The following is a 23,838-nucleotide window of genomic DNA, read 5'->3' as shown; positions in this document are numbered from 1 at the left end:
AAGGAGAAAAATGAATTGAAATTTAGGTTAGCACTTACTCTTCAAATTTGCTTTTAAGTAATGACTTTACTAGAGGCAATAAATCTACACAGCAGCCAAGTGAGATATACTGTTTTTCTTCCTGTAAACTAAAAAGAATACTAAGTTATAAAAATATCAACAGGCTATAATTTGTTTTTCTTTAAGCTTTCTTTTTTGTGAAAAATACTTTACCTATTGGTGAGCACAGGAAGGCAATCTACCACAACGCCAAGGTCTTCTATTCTGTGAGCACAAGAAAAATAGCACACCTCAGACAGCCGATTTATTGCCTGCCTGCTCTTCCTTGCTTCCTCTCCTCTCTCCCCTTCCCTTTTTTCCTGTCTTTTTTTCTTCTTCAGAACTAGGGATTGAACCAAGGGCTTTTGCACTGAGCCCTTGCTTTTGAGAAATTCATTATTTACTAAGTAATTTCAGTGACTATAATAGGCCAGGTACCGGGAATACAGTAGAAAACAGGGCTTGCACTCTAGCAGAGTGGAGGTGGAGGTGAAGAAATAGACAATACACAAGTTAAATATACAGAGTAGGTTGAAAATGATAAATACCACACAGAAAACAACAAAGAAAGATAAGGAGCATTGTTTTATTTTAAGTAACGTGGACAAAGAAGGGCTCACTAAGGGCATTTGAGAGACTTGACTACAATGAGGAAGGTAATGCTTAAAATTCCCGTGCAAAAAGGGAATTCTTAAAAGGTTAAGTTTTCCCACATGAGTATCACTTTATTTTATAGGAAAGTAATCAGAAAAAGTAAGAGCTTTGCTCAATCTGATAAACAGATCGTTTCCTGTATTCCGGTTACTCTTAGATTGGTGAAGAATGTAATTTAAAACATACTGTTGTCTCTATGGAAGCTAAACAAAGGAAGTTAATTTTTTTAGCCAATAAAAACACAGAAGAGGCACTTTTAATATCACATTGAAAATTATTTTATTGAATAAAGTACATAAAAGGTCACTCTTACCTTACCAAATAAGCTACAAGTTCACTTATACTTCTCTTTCTCCAGAAAGTTAAAGCTACATTCAATCTCAAATTCCTGCTGAATAAAACTTGCGCCATTGTTTCATGGTCCTGAGAAACCTGAAAGGTAATAAGCTAATCTGACAAAAAGCACTCTAGAACATGACATGAAACTATTTTTTTCAATGAAAATAGTCTGACATAGTTTTAAATTATGCAAAGGTGTTCCTTATAGTGGCCTTCAAAAGGAGCTTTGCAGTTGAACATAATAAACAAATAATGTGACTAAATTTATGATCTGTTTTTTTCCTTTCTTGCTACGAGTTCCTTTCCTGCCACCTGGCACTAAATTTGTAAATACGGATACAAGGAGACAGTAAACATACAAGCCAGTCATTACCAACTGAGTGGCTTGAGAAAGATACCACAAAACTCACTTCTGCAACAAGTGTTACTGTGTCATTTATGTGCATCTTTTTATATAAAGTAATATATACTCCATGGTATCTCAGTATCTCAGTACTCACTGAGTATGTTACCTTACTACTCACTGTTAAGTGGTTATGAGAGGCAAAAATATAGCGTATTAATCAAATTATTTTGGCTGGAAAGGGTAGGGAGAAAACTGACACTGACAAGTTCTAGTTTGCAAGTCAAGTATCAAACAAATGATGAGCACCAGTATGACGTTTTCATGTCAAAATGCACTGACTACCAAATCTGAAGTTTCAAAGCATTTGAGTACTGAGGCATGACTATGTAAGATAAAAAGAAAATATACTCTACTGGCCCACAAAAATATATAATATCCCTCTCTAGAAGTAACCACAGTTAACAGACTTGTATGTATCTTTCCAAACCATTTTCTAGAAAACAGGTATATAGTAACACTCAGAAAAATTTAAAATTATCCATGTATTTAAAAAACTCTGCTTTTTCACCTGTACTATATAAACAATTTTCAAAATCAAAACAGATCAATCTCATTTTTAAAAACCACTAGCATATACTCTAGTCTTTATATAACTTATTTAGACTGATTCTGGTCATTATCTATTAAAACTATGTGTCAGTAAACATTTTGATGTATGTATATAAATATATGCACTTGTACAAAAACTTTCATTAAGATCAATTTGACTAAACTAGAGCAGCTAGTGGGTTTGCCTGAAAAACGCAAACTCTTTTAGTGATCCTCCTGATAGGTGAGATTTCTCCTTTTCTAGAATTTCATTTTAATCTCTACCGGCCAAACCGTCACTGTGGGTGTTTATAGCAGACTGTCAGCATTTCATTCCATCCTAAGATATTGCTAACTTAAGAGAAATGAGATCAATTACTGACTCAAATTTGGTTCTGTTTCCAAGAAGTTATTATCACTCAAGTGTATTCAACGGGTGATGACTCTGTTAGAATAAGGCAAAGAAAAGAATAATAGCATAACAGAAACAAAGTGTTTTTTTCGGGGGGGGGGTGTCTTCTTGAGACAAGGATTCACTATGCAGTTCAAGCTGGCTTTGAGTTCACTTTGTACCCCAGGCTGGCCTCAAACCTGCAATGATCCTCCTGTCTCAGCCTCCGAGAGCTGGTGTTACAGGCATGCGCCACCACATCTGGCCTACAGAAATAAAGTTAAGCTAAAAATGACTTAAGAAAATAACTTACCTCAGAGAAAAACCCACTGTATTTTGATGATGGGCTTTCTGTCTGAGAAGAACCAGAGTCACTGGAGTTAGTCACGTACGTCCGACTGTCGTGGGGAAATTGTTCAGGCAAGCGGCCTGCACAAGCCAGTTCATTTTCTTTATTTGCCATGTCACAGCCCCCACTTCTAGGGGACTGTTTTTTGCTGTAACAAGGATTTGGAAAGGGATGATGAACTTTCTTTCTGCGATAGATCACCTTATGTAGTATGTCTGGGCTTTTCACAGCTTGTCCAACTGTTCTGTAAAAAGAATTTATTTTCTTAAGTGAAAGAAAAAAAACCTTTAAAAGTTTTTAAATAGAGATTTAATAGGCCAAATTTTATGATTGTAATCCACTAAAAGTAGTAGAATAATAAAATGTTAACTCTTGAGATGCAAATTAAAACAACACTGAGATGTTACGTCACTCCAGAAAGAATGGCTGCTGTTATGAAATCAGCCAATAACAAAAGCTGGCAGGGATGTCAAGGGGAAAAAGAATCCATCCTCCACCATTGGTGGGAGTGTAGACTGGTGCAACCACTGTGGAAAGCAGTCTGGAGGCTCCTCAAAAAACTAAAACTACAGGTTCCACTCAACCTAGCTATTCCTCTTTTTAGTATCTTCCTGAAAGAATTAAAAGCATCCTACCACAATGATATATGCACACCCATGTTTATAGCAGCACGATTTTAATACCTAAATCTTGGAAACAGCCCAAATGCCCATCAACCGAGGAATGGATTAAAAAGATGTGTGTGTGGTTTTTTTTTCTACAATGAAGTACTACTCAGTCATAAAGAAGGATAAACTTGGAGACATTTCTGGATGCCTGGATGTACCTTGAGGCCATATTCTTAAGTGAAATAAATCAGACACACATGTGTGACTATGACATTGTTTCTCTGGCATGAGAAACTGAAAGTGTAAGTAAGGACCAAAATGTATAACAGATACTGTGAAATGGGAAGAAAATGTTCAAATGCAAAGGGGAGCAAGACAACTAGGGAGGGGATGGGGTAAAGGAAGGGAAAAAAATTAGTAAAGAAGGAAAAAATGGAAATAACGCTTTTGTAAACAGAGCAGAAGAGGGACTGAAGGGAGGGTAGGGGAATTGGGAAAAAAGAGAATCAAGATGTATGAGGTACAGGTACAACTTTCACAGGACAAATGCTATCATTATGTATATCTAAGATATACAAATAAATTTAATTTAAAAAAGTTAACTCTCAAGGAAAATAACAATTACAAATTATCTAGAAGTCAATGACAAGGATGACACTTTATGCCAAATCAAAATGAAGAAAAACATGACTAAATGTCTTTAGGGTTTTTTTTTTTTTCTTTTTTTTTTTTCTTTTTGAGAGAGGATCTCGCTACACAGTTCAGGCTGGCCTTGAGCTCACTTTGTAGCCCAGGCTGGTCTTGAACTTGTTACAATCTTCCTGCCTCAGCCTCCTGAGTGCTGGGATTACAAACGTGCACCACCACGCCCAGAGACTAAATGCCTCTAAAATGAAATATTAAAGGCTGTTACAAAAGTAAGAAAATTTCAAATCTGAGACATCTAACTTTTTTTTAACAAAGTAATGAACTGCAAACTCCAATATTTTAAAGTTTATTGTGATTATGCTAAAGTATTTTTAAATGTGAGAGAACAAAACAGCAAATCTCATAGAATACAATGATTTTCAAATGTTTTGGTGTCAGGATGCTTTCTTTACATTCTTCAAAATTTTGAGAACTCAATTTTTTGTGGGTAATATCTAATGATATTTCTGTATCAGAAACTAAAGCAGAGAACATTTTAAAACATTGGTTAATTCATTTTAAAAATAACAGATTCATAAAATGTTGTTCTAATTTGAATCTGAAATGTCCTAAGGAAGCCATCTGTAAAAGGCTTGTCAGTCAGCCCATGACACTACTGGGAGGTAGAACCTTTAGCAGTGGGGCCTAATTAAAGGAAATTAAGTTACTGGAATGCACTCTCAAAGGGGCTAACTAGCCCTAGCCCCTAGTTTCATCTTCTTTTCCCAATAGCCTTGAGATCACCAGTTTCCCTTTTCATATGCTCTCTACCACGCTGTACTGCCTCTCCTCAGGCCCAAAGGCAAGAGCGCAAGGGATCACAGATTGAAATCGCTGAAACCACGAGCCAAAATAAACTTCCCTCTTTGTAAGTTGTTCTTCTTAGGTATTTTGTCACAATGATGAAAAGTGGACTAACATACATACTATCATATTTTACCACCTAAAAAGCATTTTCCTTAACAATAAAAAATGAGATTTTAAATTTAATCTTAATTTTTGCAAATATCTAATACTTGGTTTAACAGAAAACACCTAGTTTCTCATTTCTGCTTCTGAATTTAGTCTCTTATGATATCAAATGTTATGCTACCTCTAGAAAACTCCTATACACTTGCAGGAGAGAAAGTCTTACCTATTTATGTAAGCAGCCAACTGTTTTGGAGATTTCTTAACCTAAATAATGAAAGTAAACAGTTGTAGTATTAAGTTCATTAAAGAGTTATGGAAACTTTATGATTGATGTCAATAAATTTAAAATTTAATAAGTATGTTTTTCAGATGAAAGTTTTCTCTATCCTAATGCCATGATCTCAGTCATTAAGCACAACACTGTGTGTAGGCATTTTTAGCAAAGCAACATACCATCTCCCTATTTTTCACACCCCTAGTCACATATTATAGGGTTCATAATAGGTGAGTTAGTTTAAGAGAAATTGTATCAGTGCTAACGAATCTTGCAATGGTAAACAAAAAATATCTCTGAGCTTCATCTTAAACTAAAATATTCAAATTCTAGCACATCAAAACAGTATACTTGCCAAAAAGGCTTTAGAGTTTTAGAAGTATAATGATTACATTTCATAAATTATATTTAATTCTAAGAGACTAAGCAGATTTACTGCCTTCTCAGTGTTCAAACAATTTAACTACAACTATAAATAGACCTGTTGGTTCAAATTATCTTATCCATCACCTAGAAACCATGAACTTACCTCCTTCATGTTCTTATCAGTGAAATTAGATATCCTTTTTCTAGGAAGATCAGTGGAATGATCCTCAATATTATTACTAAAGTTCCGTTTTTTAACATTGTGGTTTTCAGATGCCATAATCTCTTTAACTACCTAAAAAAAAAGTGGAAAATACAAAAAGCAAAAGAATCTGATCATTTCTTTAACACATATATAAACATGCATCAAAAGCTCCACTCTGTATAAAAGAGGCTTATCAGTAAAGTAGACAATACAAGTGTATTTTACACATCATAAAAATCTTAACCTCAGTGGAAGCATGAGGCAGGGTATTACAGAAATTATGTTCTTATTCTTTGGTCACAACAGTTACCATAATGTTGTATGTTTCTGCCAAAGTTAACACATCAATCTCCCCATTTTCTACATTATTAGCCATTTTAATAAAAGCATAAATCAGGTCTATAGAGTAACACAGAAGCCTAAAAATTTTGGAACATGACTGCGTTAAAGAAAACAAAACAAAACAAAAACCCTAAGTGACCAGAGAAACTAAAATCAGACTATACACATCTGACTAATCCTAAAGCTGACCTTTAAATTTTTCTTTTATTTTTACAGCTAACTGTCCAAAGCTGTCCTCTTCTTTTGGGGAAAAAAATCTATTCACTCCCTTTTCCTAGTAATATCTAAAGGCAGAAATACTGGTGGAAATAGATGCTGTGACTTTCTATTATATACAGAGGAAATCAGTCACTTCTCACTTGGACTCTGGTTTCAAGAGAAAAATTATTTCAGATCACATTTTGAACACAGATTCCTCCCTCATTCTTTTTTTATACACTAAAAAGTATCTGCTATATATGAGGTCCTGGAGTTAATGTAGATGATATTCAGAGTTCCTAAAGAATCATTTAGGAAGTTTGAAAATGCATTTTAATGAGATCCAAGTTTAGAGACTATTCAGTGTATCTGTGAGGTAGAACCCAAACCAAGTACATTAAAAAAAGTCTCCACAGGTATTTCTGATGCACATTCCACATTCCCCAAAAATATACACAGGATGTAAAACTATGAAAAAATTTAGAGAATTGTAAGATTTCCTGCAGTTAACTCATAGGCATCCCTTCCACCTATACCCCTAAGTTAAAGTCCTCTAGGATGAGAAGTTTTTAAAAGTAAACAGGTAATTCCAATAATACCATAAGCACTCTGACCAAGGACCACTCAGACAATCAGCAAAGCTTAACTGAGTCTTAAAGGACAAACAGCATGTGCAGAAGAGGCAGCACAGTTTGGAAATCTCTTAAGTAGAGACATACGGCTGGAGCTTAGGCTGGGAGCCAGCTGTAGTAGAGTAGGAAATGAGGCTAGAGCACAGGCAGAAACTAGATCACAAAAGGTCTTGTCCACAATGCCACAATGTAAGCACTGAAGAAAAAAAGAGTTTTCAGTTAAAGATAATGGACTGAACATGCACAATTACTATTATTCTTCCCTCAAAGTCCATTAAAGTGATAGTGAAGGATTTTTAGAGGCATACAATCCATGCAGAGAAAGAGGAGATGATAGTAACATTTTTGAAATTTCAAAGCAAAAGTGATAACTGACTTAATAGATTTGAGAAAGCCAAATCCTAAATCAGCAATGAGGAAAGGTAAAAAGCAGAATCCTCAAACAGTATAGGAACCGGCAATACCAAAGACTCAAAAAGAAAAGACAAAAGTAATCCTAAAAACAAGTTATTCACTACCCATTGAAGACACAGTTAAGATCCTCTTCCCTATTCCAGTGAAAGATTGGAGTTTTATTCTATGGAAAATATAAGTTAAGAGTCTATTGGCTTCCGAAACAGTAGGTATAAATGAGGATATGAGGATATTCTAAAATGGGGATTAAGTAAAAGTTTACATGCTAAATTCTGAGTTCTCTTATCTTCTTTCTATCACTTACAAAGGCTTTCAATCTTTTTTCCTAGATACTTTTTTCAGAACTCTTACTATCTCCACAGGAGAAACCCTCCCCTTACACACACAACCCCTAAAAATATTAACATTATTGTGGTCAAAATTCCCAAAGAACTATCCTATCTTAATTATGATGGTGGTTACTTGCCAAAACTTACAAAACTAAGCACTAAAGAAGCGTGAATTATTATTAAAGCTAAATTTACCCTGACAAATGAGTTTTTAAAAAACCCTGAAGAGAGAAAAATCAAACTATAACACAGAAATGAGACCCCCTGAAATTGTTGGAAATTAAAAATAGGACATAACTAAGTTAGAAGAAAAACAAATTGGAAGAGAAAGTCGAGAATATTGCTCAGAATATAGGGGAGAAAAAAAGGTAAAAAATCGAAGACTGGCTTAGAGGGACCAATGTTCATAAAAAGGAATCTGAGAAAGAATACATAGAAAGCAAAGAGAAGTTGAAGACAAAATCTAAGAAAACCATGCAAGGTTGAAGGACATGAATTTCCAGATGGGAAGAATACACTATTGGCCACAGTAAAGGATAAAAATAGACCTACAAGGCATATTATTGTTAAATTTTAGAGCACTAGAAAAAGCTAGAGAAGAAAATATACAAATAAAATAGACAATAAGCCTTAAGATCCAAATCTGGCGTTATACAAATGATAACGATATAAAGCAATCCTTCAAACTCTCAGTCAACTGGCTGGGCGTGGTGGTGCCTGCCTATAATCCCAGCACTTGGGAGGCTGAGGTAGGAGGATTGTTGCAAGTTTGAGACCAGCCTGGGCTACAAAGTGAGCTCAAGGCCAGCCTGAACTGTGTAGCAAAACCCTGTCTCAAAAACACCAAAAAAAAAAAAAAAAAAAAAAAAATCTCAGTCAACTGGCCAGGCATGGTGGCACAGGCTTGTAATCTCAGTACTTGGTAGGCTGAGGCAGGAAGATCCCCATGAGTTTGAGGCCATGGCTATATAGCAAATTTAAGGCCAGCCAGAACTACATGGCAAGACCCTGTCTCAAAAAACAAAGCAAAGAACAAAACAAAAAACTCAGTCAGCTTAAAAGTTTTATCTAGTCAAATTATCAATCAGATGTGAGGGTAGAAGGATATAGGCAGAAATTTGAAGTTCAAAAAAATTTCTTCCCAGTATGCCACTAAAAAAAGGGAAAGTACTATTAAGTAAGAACTGGAGACCCAACAGAAGAAATAGGAAGGGGCTTCTAAGGATAGCTATGAAGAAAGATCTCAAGATTGAGGCTGTGCACTAGGAAAGGACAACCACTCTGTACCGGAGACGTTAGTAAACTTAGGTAAGAAGTCTCCACAAAATGAAACTGATTCATAATAAATATCTACTGCTTATTAGAGAGGAGACAGAGACAACTAGGAGAGCGTCAGAAGAATGTGGCACATTTTTCAAGGGCTAAAATAAGAAAAAAAAAAAAAAAAGCTGCCAATCCATAATCCTATGTGCAGAGAAAATAGTCTTCAGAAATGAAGGGAAAGCCAAGACATTCTCAAATAAAAGAAAATTAATATTCCTTGTCACCAGCAGACTTACTCTAAAACAGTGGCAAAGGAAGCTCCCTTTAGCTAAACAAAATAAAATGATAAAGTATCTTAGAACATCTGAGAGAAAGACAACAGTTAAGTGAAAATGTAGGTAAATGCAATGGATTTTCATTCTCAAGTTTTCTAAATTATTTTTGATGGCTGAAGTACAGTTTATGACATGGTTCAAAAGTACATGTTGTGCCAGGTGTGGTGGTTCACACTTCTAATTTCAGCACTCAGGAGGCTGAGACAGGAGAATCACCTGGGATACAGAGAGTTCAAGGCCAGGCTGAATTACAGAGCAAGGCCCTGTCTTAAAAAAACAAAACCAACCCCCCGACCCCTGAACAAAATACATGTAGAGGAAGTATTTGCACCAAATAACAAGAAATACACATAACAAAACCAGATAGGACTAAAAGGAAAAACAGAGCCAGGCATGGTAGTGCATGCCTGTAATCTCAGCACTCAGGAGGCTGAGGAAGGAGGACTGCCATGAGTTTGAGGCAAAGCAAGGCTGGGCTACAAAGTGAGTTTAAAGCCAACCTGAATTACAAAGCAAGACCTTGTCTCAAAAACAAACAAATAAACAAACAGAAAGGAAAATAGAAAAATTCACAATATATGGTGACTTAAATATCCCTTTCTCAAAAACTGACAGAACAAACCAACAGAAATTCAGAAGGTTAGAGAACTTAACACCATCACATGGATCAGTAAGATCAAATCAGTATTTGTAGGAAGAACACTTCCCTCAACAACAGAGTACGTATTTTTTTTTTCCAGGTACCGGGAATCAAACTCACAACCTTGCGCTTGCCAGGCAGGAGCTGTGCCGCTGAGCTAAATCCCCAGCCCCTGGAGTACATATTATTTTTAAATACTACGGAATATATAACAAGATAGGGCATATCCTGGACTATAAAACAAATCATAACAAATTTATTTCTGTGGAACACAGATAAAACATTGACGGAACTTACAACATTAAAATGTATGTATTAGAAAAGAAGAAAATTCTTGTCAGGCCAGGGTCTCACATAAAGAATCCAGAAAAAAAATGTTATGGTTTAAGATTCAAAAGGTTTCCCCGAAAGTTTCGTATGTTCAGAGGTGGGGCTTTCAGAAGATGATCATATCATAGGGGCGCTATACCCATCAGTTGATTAATCCATTGATAAGTTCATAGCTGACAGTGCAACCCCGCTGGAGATGACTGGTCACTGGGGGCATGCCTTGGGAGCGTGTATCTCTTACTCTGGCCTTTCTATCTCTCTCTGACTTCAGTTGCTATGAGGCGAACGTCTTTCCCCTGCAAGGCTCTTCCACTCTGCTGCTTCTTCCTTGCAACCAGTATACCATAAACTGAACCCTCTTAAGCCATGATTCAAAGTACACCTCTCCTTCTTTAAATTGCAGATGTCAATTATTTTGTTCCAGTGATATGAAAATGACTTACATAAAAAAGAGCAAAGTAAATCAAAGCAGAAGGAAGGAAACGAGAAATCAAGGAAACTGAAGAATAGGAGTACAGTATCAACAAAACAAAGAGCCAGTTCATTTAAAGAACAAAAAATTGACCAAGCTCCAGGGAAACTGACAAAGAAAAATGAGAAAACACAAATTCCTAGTATTAGGAATCCACAGGAGATATCGCTACAGACCCTGCAGGCACTGAAAGGGCAATACAACTTGTCTATGAACCTAAGTTTATCAAGTTAAAGGAAGTAGACTAATTTCTCTAAAATCCACCAGAAACTACTAAATCCAGATTATTTAAATAGCCCTACAACTATTAAGGAAGTGGATTTTATTTATTTTTAAAATTTCAGTGCTAGGGATAGGCATTTCTGTTCCACTAATCCCAGCCCCTCCATTTATAATTTTAAAACTACCTAAATAGAACTCTCCAAGATGACATGACTTTGGTGGAGAATCATATCAAACATTTACCAGGTGTGGTAGCACATGTCTGTAGTCCCAGAACTTGGGAAGCTGAGGCAGGAAGATCACTGTGAGTTTAATGTCAGCCTGGGCTACACAGTAAGTGGGTCTGCCTGAACTACATGGTGAGATCCTGTGAGAAAGAAAAGAAAACAAAAGAGAAGAAAAAAGAAGAGAAGAAAAGAAAAGAAAGAAAGAAAGATGGAAAGAAAGACAGAAAGACAGAAAAAAAAAGAGGAAGGAAGGAAGGAAGGAAGGAAGGAAGGAAGGAAGGAAGGAAGGAAGGGAGGGAGGGAAGAAGGAAGGAAGGAAGGAAGGAAGGAAGAGAAAGAGAGAGAGAAAGAAGAAAATAGAACAGGAGGAAACATTTCCCAGGTTACTTTATGAAGTTAGTATTATCCTGATAAAAAAAGAGATAAAACTATAGGCTATTATCTCTCAAAGATATAAGTCAATTGGGCATAGTGGTGCACACCTGTAATCCCAGCACTCCAGCAGCTGAGGTAAGAGGACTGCCACAAATCTGAGGTTAGCCTGAGCTACAGAGTGAAATTCTGTCTCAAAAAAAAAAAAAAAAAAAAATCAAGAAACTCTTAAATTAGCAAGTGAAAGTCAATAATACAAAAAAGGAATTATATACCATGACCAAGTAGGATGTATTCCAAGGATACAACAGTGATTCTACACATTTGAAAATTTGTTATCAATTAATAAAGAAATATTACATGATTATATTGCTTGATGCAGAAAGAACATCTGACAAAATTAAATACCCATTCATGCTAAATACTTTTAAAAAATACAAATAGAGAACTTCCTAAACTTGATTTAAAAAAAACTAAATATGTGTTGGTGTACAGAATTCACAACAGGTAACAGCACAAATGCAGCGGGCTCTGAAGTTCTGGCATGAGCTCACACCTTCAGGGCCTTGCTAGGTCACCATCTTGCCCAGGCTGGACTCAGACTTAAGATCCTCCTGCCTCAACCTTCTAGAGTACTGGGAGTGCACACGTGTACCCCATGCCAGCATCCCTTCTCTCTTCGATAGGCTACCTGGAATTTTAGAAGTTCAGTTTTTAGATTGTAATAGTTAACTGATTGTATAAAATGTGAGTAAGAAACATCCAATTAAATGCAATCAGCATAGTTCTGGGTACGGGGGCTGGGGATTTAGCTCAGTGGCAAAGCGCCTGCCTGGCAAGCGCGAGGTCATGAGTTCGGTTCCTGGTACCAGAGAAAAACCAAAAAAAAAAAAGTTCTGGGTACGGCTGAAGGGACTTACTGAAGACAGAAGACCCACCCTGGGTGTGAGTGATAGCAACTGACAGGCTTGCCGCCTGAATGGAATAAAAGAGAAACAAAGAAGGAAGGTTTGCTTCTGTTTCTTCAGAGGATTTCAATCTTCACCATTAGCTTGGCCATCTTCTCCTGGCGTCCAGTGCAGACACTTCTACCTCCTGATACACAGAGACTCACAAGGGACACTACACAGCACTCCAGGCCTTTGATTGGATCCTTTGGCTCCCTAGTGCAGAGACACAGCCCTTTTGCACTTTGTCACACCTGACTCTGTGGGTAACAATTATAATCAGAACATGGAAGCTACAGTGAGGTGGTTAGAAGTGGACTTGAAAGAAATCAAGGAAACTGTGAAGCAATACCTGCGAAGACCCAATTGGGAGATGGCCCAGGTCCAAATCAAGAGGATGAAGGAGGAAGTGCTTTCGGGATTCCCACAGACCCTGCTGAGGCAGAGCAATGCAGCAAACTTTATAAAGGAGAGTATCACAGGTCTCCAGTGGCCACAAAAGTATTCAACCAGCTCCAGGCTAAAAGTATTGGAACAGTGAGGGAGCATTTCCACAAGATCACTGCCATGAAGAAATTTGATTCCCCTAAAAACCTATGTATATCTGGGATCTGCATTGTTATAACAGAGAGTTCCCCTCAATTTTCCATGGTCGCAGAGTTCTGTGAACACAGTACCCTGAGGGAAGTGTTGGATAAGGAAAAGAACCTCAGCCTGGTTTGTGCGTCTTCCTGGCCCTGGGACCAGCCAAAGGCTTGTACAGGCTACACTGTTGCAGAGCCTCATACCTGCATAGAAACATCAGGAGTTCCAGCCTTCTCCTCACTGGAAGCTACAAAGTAAAGCTTACAGGATATGAGTTGACAGAAACACAGACTTCTATCAGTCAGAAAACCAGGGGAATGAAACAGTCAAACCTATAGCATACTTGTCACCCCAGAAACTGGAAAACCTGCTTTGTGAAAATCTGCTTTCTGAAATATACAGCTTTGGAATTGTCCTCTGGGAAACTGCCAGTGGGAAGATCCCATTTGAAAGTTGTGCTGCTAAGGAGCCCTGCCAGCTGCTGTTCAAGAACCCACAGCAGGATTCGCTCAATAAAGACTGCCCTCCTCAGCTGACCCAGGAGGTCACCAAAGAGTGCCAGACCTATGAGCCCTTTGGGGGGGCCTCTGTGGATGAAATCCTAGAGCAACTGTCTACCTTTACTGAGTAGTGTGAGAAAACCTGAAGCGAAGAGCTGAGAGAAACACAAAGTGGACATCTTTTGACTTGACATTTCCAATAAAGGATCTCCTGTGTCCATACCTCCAGGCAATGTGAATGTGTAGCTCCTCCCATCAAGCAGTGGAGTCTCAGCCAGGCCTGGTGGTCCCAGCCCTCAGAAGCCTGGAATAAGAGGATCACTACGAGTTTGAGGCCAACCTGGGCTACACAGTGAGTAAGGGCAGTATGAACTACATGGCAAGACTCCATAGCAGAAACAGCAAAAGTGAAATGCATTCCCTACCTTTTGAATCTGGACTGGCACTGATTTGGTAAATAAAATGTGAAAGAAGTGACAATGTATCAGTTCTAAGCCTAGACTTCAAGAGCCTTACACTATCCATTTCCTCTACTGGACCTCTACACAGATGTGAGCCATTTGGGCCAGTGTGCTGGAGAACAAGGGACCACATGGAGGGACACCTGTCCCAGCCAAGGGCCTGTGAGACCAGCCAGCCCGGGTGCTGTCCCAGTCAAGACCAAAGAAGCTTCCAGTGGAGCCCAGTCCTACTTGCGCATTCACAAAATCAGAATCTAAATAAATGAACTGCTGTCTTCAGCCAGTAGTTAATTAAATTTTAAAAATTTAATAGGTGTAAACCTAGTAAGCTGTGTAAAACTTGAAATGCCAAAAATCACAAAATTTTGAGTGAGTACATCAAAAAGCTAATAGAGAAATAATATTCTTTTTCTTTCTATAGGGGGGAGGTGTTGAGACAGTGTTTCACTACGGAGCTCAGGCTGCCTTTGAACTGACACCAATACTCGTGCCTCAGCCTCCCAAACAATCATATTCCTGGACAGGAAGACTTAACATAATAGAGATGTCAGTTCTTCCCAAACTGATACATGCTTTAATGTAACTCCCATCAAAACCCAAGAAAGATTTCTTACAGATACAGACAATATCACTTCAAAATAAGCACAATAACCAAAAGCATATTAGTTTGAAACTGAAGTTAACAATCCTACTACATTATTATAGTATTCTTAAAATGGTAGTATTATCCAGTTTTGAATTCTACATATTTTAAAACACAAAAAACAAAGATTACTAAAGACTACATACATGTTGGGTGAATTAATAAAAAAATCCATTCTACACTACGTATAAACAATAATTAGTTGAAATACATTTTGCCCTTTGTTTTTAAGTATAAGCTACTAGACTATTCGAATCCTTTATCCATAGATCAGTTCTGCTTATTTTACACACACACACACACACACACACACACACACACACACACACACAGTTTGGATATATCTACCAAAGATTCACTTGCTAAAAGCTTGGTCCTTCGTGTGGCACTATTGAGGTGGTGAACGTTTAAGAAAGCAGCACTAGTATACGGTAATCAGGCCATGGGGGCATTGCCCTCAAAAGGGATTAATGCTGGTCTTGCACAGTGAGTTAGTTCTCATGAGAGTGAGTTGTTAGAAAAAGAGGAATTCTGGTCTTTAAGTCCTTCTGGTTTTGTCATGCCACGAGACTCTTCTGCACTTGCTTCAGCCACTGTGCGGCCATCTGTCATCGTGAAACCTGCTACAAGACTCTCATCAGAGGTTGAACCAGGGAGCCACCCAATCTTGCACTTTCATCTTCCAAAACTGTGAGTTAAATAGATCTCCTTTCTTTATACATTATCTAACCTCAGGTATTTTGTTATAGCAACAGAAAATGAATGGATACATACATGCCTGCACACTTGTACATAACTACTATACTTTTTTTTGTTTTGCTTTGGAGACAAGTTTTTGTTCAATAGCTCAGGCTGGCCTTGAACACACGATCCTCCTGCTTCACTCTCCGAAGTGTTGGAGTATCATGCTCAAGCTGAATATATGTACTTTTTAAGTCTACATAATATATTCTCCTCTAAAAGATAACATTTAATTATTTATTGATAGTCTATTCCCCTTTCATATGGGTAAAACTTTTCTTCATAGGCTATATGTTTTCTAAAGAATATGACTTTTTATGATGACTTCTACATCATTAATTATTAGAAAAATCCAAGTCAAAAAAAAAAGAAAAATCCAAGTCAAAAACCATATAAAATACTACTTCACAACAACTAGACTGGCTATACTATAAAAGACAGACAAAAATAAGTGTTGAGAATGATGCAGAGAAATTAATACCCTCACGATTACTGTGGAGGTGTAAAAAGGTACAGTTAACTCTGGAAAACAGTTTGGCAGTTTTTAAAAATGTTAAATATAAATTTACCGTATCACCAGCAATTCCACTTCTATGTATTTATTCAAGAGAAAAGAAAACATGTCTGCACAAAGACATGCATGCTAATATTCATAACATCATTCAGAAGAGCAAAAAAAATACAAATATCCTATATGTTCAACTGGTGAACAGATAAAATGTGATGCATTTGTATGGAATACTATGCAGTAACAGAAATAAGTACTGAAAAATCTACAAGATGTGTAAAAATTATGGTAAGTTAAAGGTGCCAGACACAAAAGACTACATTCTATCAAATGATTTCATTGATATGAAATGTCTATAAAGTGAAATTTACAGATACAAAGTAGATTAGTGTTTGCCACAGGCTGGAGTGAGAATAACTGCCTATTTACACCATGTTTTCTTCTGGGGTGGTGGAAATGTTCTCAAGTTATACTGAAGTTGTTTGTATAACTCTGTACATTCACATATTCAGTAAAGGAAAATAGATGAATTTTATGGCAGTTCCCATAAAAATGGTGAATTTTATTCCCAGTTCCCAAAAAAGCACAATGTATATTGTGCTTCAGTAATGCTTTAAAAACAGAAATTATCAAAAGTATAATGATAAAACCCTGCTGCACTACAAGTTCTATCTTATTCTTATGCATTTGGTAGTATCTTTCTTGAGCAATCATTATTATTCTTTTCCCTCAAGAGCATTTAATAGTGTTACTGAAATGAATTTAGAGCTCTTAATTAAGGAAACCATATCTTTCACAATAGCATCCAAAAAAAAAAAAAAAAAGAAATACGTAGGAATAAATCTAATAAGGAAGTCAAAGACCTTCATATTGTAAACTACAGTATTTGGAAAAAGGATACCAAAGAGGCTATCATAAAATGGAAAGATATTCCTTGTTCTTGGGTAGTCAAAATCAATACAGTGAAAATGGCCATACTCCCAAAATTGTTATACAGATTTAATGCAATTCTGATCAAAATTCCAACAGCATATCTCACAGAATTAGATAACACAATCATGAAATTTCTGTGGTGCCAGAAGGGACCTAGAATAGCAAATGCAATTTTGGGCAACAAGGGCAAGGCAAGGCGTATCAGAATCCTTGACTTGAAATTATTCTACAGGGAGGGGAGGGGAATGGGAAAGTAAGATCAAGATCTATCATGTATAAGGTACAAATTCCCTATGATGAATGTTATTATTATGTATATCTAACATGTACCAATAAAATAAGAGAAAAAATAATGTTCTTTTTGTGCCTTGAAATTCTATTTGATATTTTACAAAGAGAAGAATTTGAAATGTTATTAAGAAGGAGCTGAAGACAGTGATTATAGACACTGGAAAAGATAATCTTTTAATGAAAAAAGAACATAAGAAATAAGGTCCTAAGAGAATAAAAACGAGGATTAGGAGATTGAGACGGGAATCAATGTACTTACTTTACTTATAAACATTCTGAACACTAGATATTATGTACATTTTCCTGAAGATAACATTGTGTGGGTATTTTCTTGGAAAAAGGGGGGCATGTAGAAGGAACTGGAGAGAGGCATTTCCTTTTTACGTAGTAGCTATCTTTGATTGTGTGAATAATAAATAAGGCTCTATTCATACAATCTATTCCAGTGGTTACCAAGTCATGAACTTAAAGAGCTGTAAGCGTTCAGATACTTCCTACCTACTATAACAGCATGGAAAACTCATTACACAGGAATGAAACATGTCTAGACTTTTGTCAAGTTACAGCACAAGATCAGGTTAACGCAAGCTTTCTTCTTACATTAACATACTCAGTAAATGGCAGCTATTTACACTGTGTTTAATTTTGCCATTTCATTAGGCAGCTTCTTCTTGAAAAACAACACGGCTGTGTATAAAGACTCACTCTAAGTTACCACCGTGGAGTCACTCCCATTATTACAAAGAAGGCGGATGGTTATATCCTAAGAGCCTTGGAAATGAAAATAATAAATAACCCTATTATAATAATAAAATACACAAGTGAGAAATAAAGAGGTTTTCAAATTTAAAGCTTCAGCTGACTTTTAGATTTAACCTGAGGAGCTCAGGTAACTCATCCAAAGACACTTAGCTAGTTAGTGCCACAGCCTGACAGAATTTGTGCCATTCTGCCAAGTCTCTGTTTTTACTGACTGACTGAATTCATTTTCAACTATTCAACATTTTCAATCCTGAATAACCAAACTTTAATAAGGGTTTTCAAGCCAGGTAAGACAAGAGTACTAACTGAAGACCATAAGCTATATGCTATCTCCCATTCTTCCCTGACTTCATTTGAATAGTTTTTCTTCTCTTTTATGTTTATCAGATGTACAGGGCTTAAAGACAAATCACAGGTTTCCCCATGAGTCAGCTGCCATCCAAAAAATGAAAGGGAAAGAAAAACATGGACCTTTCTTCTTCAAGACTTATAGTGAGGGGAAAGAAAAGAAAAATCATTAGGACTCAGGGCTACTGACTTTTTCCTCCTAAATTCAGCTGCCCAATTCTCAGTAGCTGCAATACTAGTATCTGTACAACTATATTTAACAATAATATCTGAATTAGGTCTAAAAACAAGGTGATAAAGAACTGAGAAAGGCCAAGATTGATCCACGTAGTATCAATGCTTTTTAGGCTGGGCAGGGTGGTGCACGCCTATAATCCCAGCACTCAGGAGGCTGAGGCAGGAAGATCACCATGAGTTTGAGGCTAGCCTGGGAAACATAGTGACCTCAAAGCCAGCCTGAACTTTATAGCAAGACTGTCTCAAAAACAAAGACAAAAAGAAACAAAACCTAAAGAAAAACACCACTTTCACACCTCGGCATAGTAGCAAAAGCGTGTAATCTTTGTACTTGGGTGGTCAAGGCAGGAAATTTCCATGATTTCAAGGCCAGTCTGGGCTACACAGTGAGTTTAAGGCCAGCCTGAACTATATAGTGAGACCTTGTCTCAAAAAAAACCCCAAAAAACAAAACAAAACCAGCATATTATTTTTAAAGAATGTTTTTTTTTTAAATGGAAGAAGGTTAAATAAGTTCTCTAGGTTTTTGGGGGGAGGAACTGGGAATTAAATCCCAGAGTTCACATGACAGACAAGTACTCTACAACTGAGCTATACTGTATCCCCAACCCTTTTTATTTTTTTATTTTGAGGCACAGTCTTCCTAAATTGCCCAGGGTGTGATCCCAGCACTTGTGATCTTCATGCCTCAACCTCCCCCTACATATGTGAGGCTGAATTCCATCCCTAGCACTACAAATAAAAACAATAATTTAATAGCCTGCTGGGTGTGGTGCTGTATGCCTGTAATCCCAGTACTCAGGAGGCTGAGGCAGAGGACTGCTATGAGTTTAAGGCCTGCCTGGGCTATATAGTGAGTTTAAGTGAGTTTAAGGCCTGCCTGGGCTACATAGTGAGACCCTGTCTCAAAAAACAAACAAACAAATTTAATAGCCAGGTGTGGTGTATGCCTGCAGTCCCAGTACCCAGGAGGCTGAGGCTAGTAGATTGCCAGAGTCCACACAAGTTCAAGATTAGCCAGGAAAACACAGCAAGACCCTGCCTCACTCCCAACACACAAAACCTCTATCAACTCCAACAGCAAACACAGAAACAGACAAATGGAACTGTATCCAACTGAAAAAGTTCCGCACAGGAAAGGAAAAAAATCATCAAAGAAACAACCTACGAAACAGGAGAAAATATGTGCAAACTATACGTATGGCAAGAAAGCTAGATGTACATGCCTATAATCCCAGCACTTGGGAGGCTGAGACAGGAGGACTGCCTTGAGTTTGAGGCCTGAACTGTATCTCAAGACCCTGTGTGTCTATCTGTCTGTCTGTCTGTCTTTCTCTCTCTCTCACACACACACACACATTAAGGAGAATATAAAAGGAACTAAAAAACTCAAAACAAAAACAAAAGGCTGATTAAACAGGCATTTCTCAAAAGGTAAACAAATAGCCACTAAGTATATGAAAAATGCACAGTATCACTAAGCACCAGAGAAATGTAAATCAAAACCACAATAAGATTTCATTCCAGTAAGAATGACTATTGTCAAAAAGATTAAAGATAACAAGGGCTGGCAAGAAGGCAGAGAAAAGGGAACTCTAGCACACTGCTGATGGCAAGGAAAATTAGTATAGCTGTTATGGAAAATATAGAGGTTCTTCAAAAAATTAAAAATAGAACTACCATATGATTCAGTTATCCCATTACTGGGTATATAAAGAAAATGAAATCAGTATGTCAAAAAGGTACCTCTACTCCTGAATTTATTGCAGGACTATTCAACAATATTTAAGAAACCAAAACAACTTGTGTCTATTAGCTGATGAACAGGCAAGTGGTACATATACACAATGGAATACTATGCAGCCATAAAAATGTAATCTTGTATTTGTGATAACATAGATGGAATTAGAGATCTGTACATAAAATAAGCCAGGCACAGAAAGAAAAGTACTGCATGGTCTCTTTTCATATGTGGAATCTAAAAAAATGATCTCATAAAAATTCAGAGTAGAGGGGCTGGGGATTTAGCTCAGCGGCAAAAGCGCCTGCCTGGCAAGCGCAAGGTCGTGAGTTCGGTTCCCGGTACCGGAGAAAAACCAAAAAAATTCAGAGTAGAATGGTGGCTAACACACAGTAGGTATGGAGGGGTGGTGAAAGGTTGGGCTAATTAGTGGGTACTGAGTTAGAGATAAATAAGAAATTCTGGTGTGTTACTGCACAGCAGGATGACTACAGATAACAATTATATGTTACACATCTCAATGGCTAGAAGAATTTTGAGTGTTCCTTCCATAAAGAAAAGATAAATGTCTGAGGAGACACATTATGTTCAACCCAACTTCAACATTACACAATGTCTATATGTATCAAAATGTCAACATTAATATGTGTATTTTTATGCTTTTATGTACCCATTAAAATAAATTTAATTTAAAAATTCAAAAGCTCTATCAAAATATTAACTGTAGTTACTTATTGCTGGTGGAATTATGTGTGATTTTTTTTCACTCATTTACAGATCCCTCTATTTTCTACAATGAAAATGAATTACCTTTATAAACTGAAGATATAAATATTTTTAACTTAATGAGATTACTACCTTATAAAGTGGCTTAAAGATATAACTCCCTTATAGCAAAAAAGTAAAAAAAAAAAAAAAAAGATGGAAATGGTAACATAGAGATAATGTTTCAGAAGAAGAATCTATTTTGACTTTTCCAAAATTAGGACAACTTCAATGCTTGCTTTCTCACCTCAATTTAGACTTTGCTTCCAAGCGCTGTTTCATCTTGCATTTCTCCCTTTGAACTGATTCCTTCCCATCTGCTTTCAAATGCGTTCAGATTTCCTCTATCATGTCCTATACTCTTTCTGTTTTCCTTCCCTGCCAAATTTCTACAGTAACTGCTTTTCAGCTTCCAATCTGTCTTTAACCCTTGGCAATCTTGCTTTTACTCTAGAAGACATGAGAAGGTTGCATATGTAACACAACTTAACACTGCACGGGAGCCTTTACGGCACTGTGGCTGACAGTCAAGGTCAGCGAGGCCTCCACGACCAGTTAGCTCCCTCATGACCTAACGGCCCTTCCCTGACTGCTCAGTCACAGCTGTGCCCACTCTCCTTGCTAGCATTCCCAGCCCCTTCTTCCTTGGCAGCTCTTCACTCTGTACACTAAAATTGAAGAATATGCTTTCACAGCTTTAGCTACTTCTTTAGAACCAGTCTCTTCCCTAAATTCATTCTATTTGTCTTTCTGGTGTGCCACTGCTAGGTCCATGTCACTAGTCTAAAACAAACCTCTCAATTTTCTTCAACATCAAATCAAATAGTCCCCCACCTTAACTACCACATTTGAGGTCACTAACATCAAAATTCTCTCAGATTAGAAACCTGGGAGTTATTGCATTCCTCCCTTCCATCCGACAAATCATCTTCTAAAGTCTTCCCTCAGGGCACTTCACAGCTCCATTCTGATCTTTCTTTTTCCACTGTCAGAACTACAGCTCCACTACCTCAAGCCTAAATTACTACAAGAATTATTTCACTTTCCTGCTAGCTATAGTCACCTAGTCCCTACAAATCATCCTATACACCTGCTTGTACTTTTTATGGTACAATACTACAGAATTCCCCAATTGTTTACAGAATCTACATACATTTTAATGAATGCTTCACTTAAATAATTCTGAGAATGCTGCATGTTAAACCATTTCTTGGAAATGAAACACACTAAAAAAGCTCTGAGAAATATGCATAATTTTATTAGCTCTGTGATTCCCAAACTTGGCCATCACAGTTTTTCTAATTGATTTACTAAACCAAAACTAAACTAAATACTAAAGACTTTCATAATTGGGTACCATACTGTCAGAGGTTAAAATTATTATTATTCTGGCATATTATTCTGGTATCAAACCCAGGACCTTGTACAGGCTAGTCAAGGGCTCTAACACTGACCTCCCTCCTAAGGTCTACAGTAGTTTTTTTTTTTTTTTTTGAGACGGGGTCTCAATATGTAGTGCAGACTGGCTTTGAATTCACAGTGATCCTCCTGCCTCAGCCTCTGAAGTGCTGGGATAACAGGCATGTGCCACAATGCCTGGCAATTTTTTTTTTTTAATATTAGAATGGAGAGCATACAAAATAGCCTCAGCTATTTATTTGATGGGGTGAGAGGCTTTATTGGGGGAGAGGCCCCACAGCAACAGAGTTAAATAATAACACTATTGTTAAAATAGTAACCTTAATCAAAAGTTTACCACATGTCAGGCACAGTCTCCCCCTTTTCACAGATGAGGGAAATGAAGCAAGCATGAAGAGGTTAAGTGGCCCTGAGACAAACAACAACAAAAAGTGGTAAGAGTCAGGGCTGGATCCCGGGCATTTTGTTTTCATTACCTGCATTCTGAACCAATTCACAACACTGCCTCCTGATTACCATGAGAGATTCCTGAGTATATAAAAAGAAGTGGCACACATATCTAGATTGTCTCATCCATGATTTTTGGTAGGCATTTATTCTATTCTGAATGTTTTCTCAAATGCAGAATGTGAATACTGTCCTGAAAAATCAAAATGTTATTGCTGTTATTATTTCTCATGACATTTACATAAACTATGAATATATATGATTATAGTGTTCTGGAAAGCAAACTGGGACAATACTGGAGAGCAAGTGAACCATGGCCATATCTTGTTACGCTCTCAATTTAGACTAAACTTGTCATTTAAACCAGAACACTTCTGAGGGTAAAGGAAGGTGCTATTAAAAATTATGCTGAGACAACAGGCATAAACCAGGGCTGTCCCAAGAAATCAGGATGTGTGGTCACCAAACCTCAGACACCTTAAAATGTCTGCTTTCTTAGATCAAATTTTCTGCTTTTCTATTAAAGTTATCAGCAATAAAAGAAACAAACTACAGGTATAATAACATGAACAAATCTCAAATACATTATTGCTAAGTCAAAGAAACCAGACTCAAAAGGTATAGGTTAAACAACTTCACTTTTGTAGCATTCTGAAACATCAAAAATGTAGGTAAGAAAAATGACAATGGTTGTCAGGGCTTGGAGGCGGGGAAAAGTCGATTACAAAGGGATAAGAGGAAACTCTTTGGACAGATGGTATGTTTTGTATCTTGATCTTGGTGGTGATTACACAATTGTGTGCATGTCAAAACTCAAAGAAATGATACCTCAATAACCTGATTAAAATAAATTTGGCCGCAGGCAAGGTGATACATGCCTGCAATTCCAGCATCTATGAAGCTGAGGCAGGAGGACTGAAAAGTTGAGCTTAGCCTGGGCAACTTAGCAAGACCCCATCTCAAAATAAAAAAATAA

The 23,838-nt window shown here is 37.1% G+C and overlaps 1 protein-coding gene across 3 annotated transcripts in view; it reads right to left on the bottom strand.

Moving 5' to 3' along the window:
* The window catches only part of Katnbl1 (katanin p80 subunit B-like 1), a 41,472-nt gene that overhangs the window by 4,851 nt on the left and 12,783 nt on the right, over positions 1 to 23,838 (bottom strand). Inside the window, exons 1-7 of one of the 3 annotated variants that reach the window (XM_005381160.2) lie at positions 22,892 to 23,408; positions 5,717 to 5,848; positions 5,137 to 5,177; positions 2,671 to 2,950; positions 1,007 to 1,125; positions 214 to 264; positions 39 to 128 (exon numbers count right to left, since the gene is read on the bottom strand). In XM_005381160.2, the coding sequence (XP_005381217.1) occupies positions 39 to 128; positions 214 to 264; positions 1,007 to 1,125; positions 2,671 to 2,950; positions 5,137 to 5,177; positions 5,717 to 5,848; positions 22,892 to 22,897 (719 nt within the window). In that variant the 5' untranslated portion in view covers positions 22,898 to 23,408. Of the gene's footprint in view, positions 1 to 38; positions 129 to 213; positions 265 to 1,006; positions 1,126 to 2,670; positions 2,951 to 5,136; positions 5,178 to 5,716; positions 5,849 to 11,178; positions 11,200 to 22,891; positions 23,409 to 23,838 lie in introns of those variants that run through there. The other 2 variants (XM_013512508.1, XM_013512507.1) reach the window with 2 other exon arrangements.

Source organism: Chinchilla lanigera, unplaced genomic scaffold (assembly GCF_000276665.1).
Source record: "Chinchilla lanigera isolate Chin_1 unplaced genomic scaffold, ChiLan1.0 scaffold00015, whole genome shotgun sequence".
NCBI classification, from domain to species: Eukaryota; Metazoa; Chordata; class Mammalia; order Rodentia; family Chinchillidae; genus Chinchilla; species Chinchilla lanigera.
This window is presented reverse-complemented; position numbering and strand designations above follow the sequence as displayed.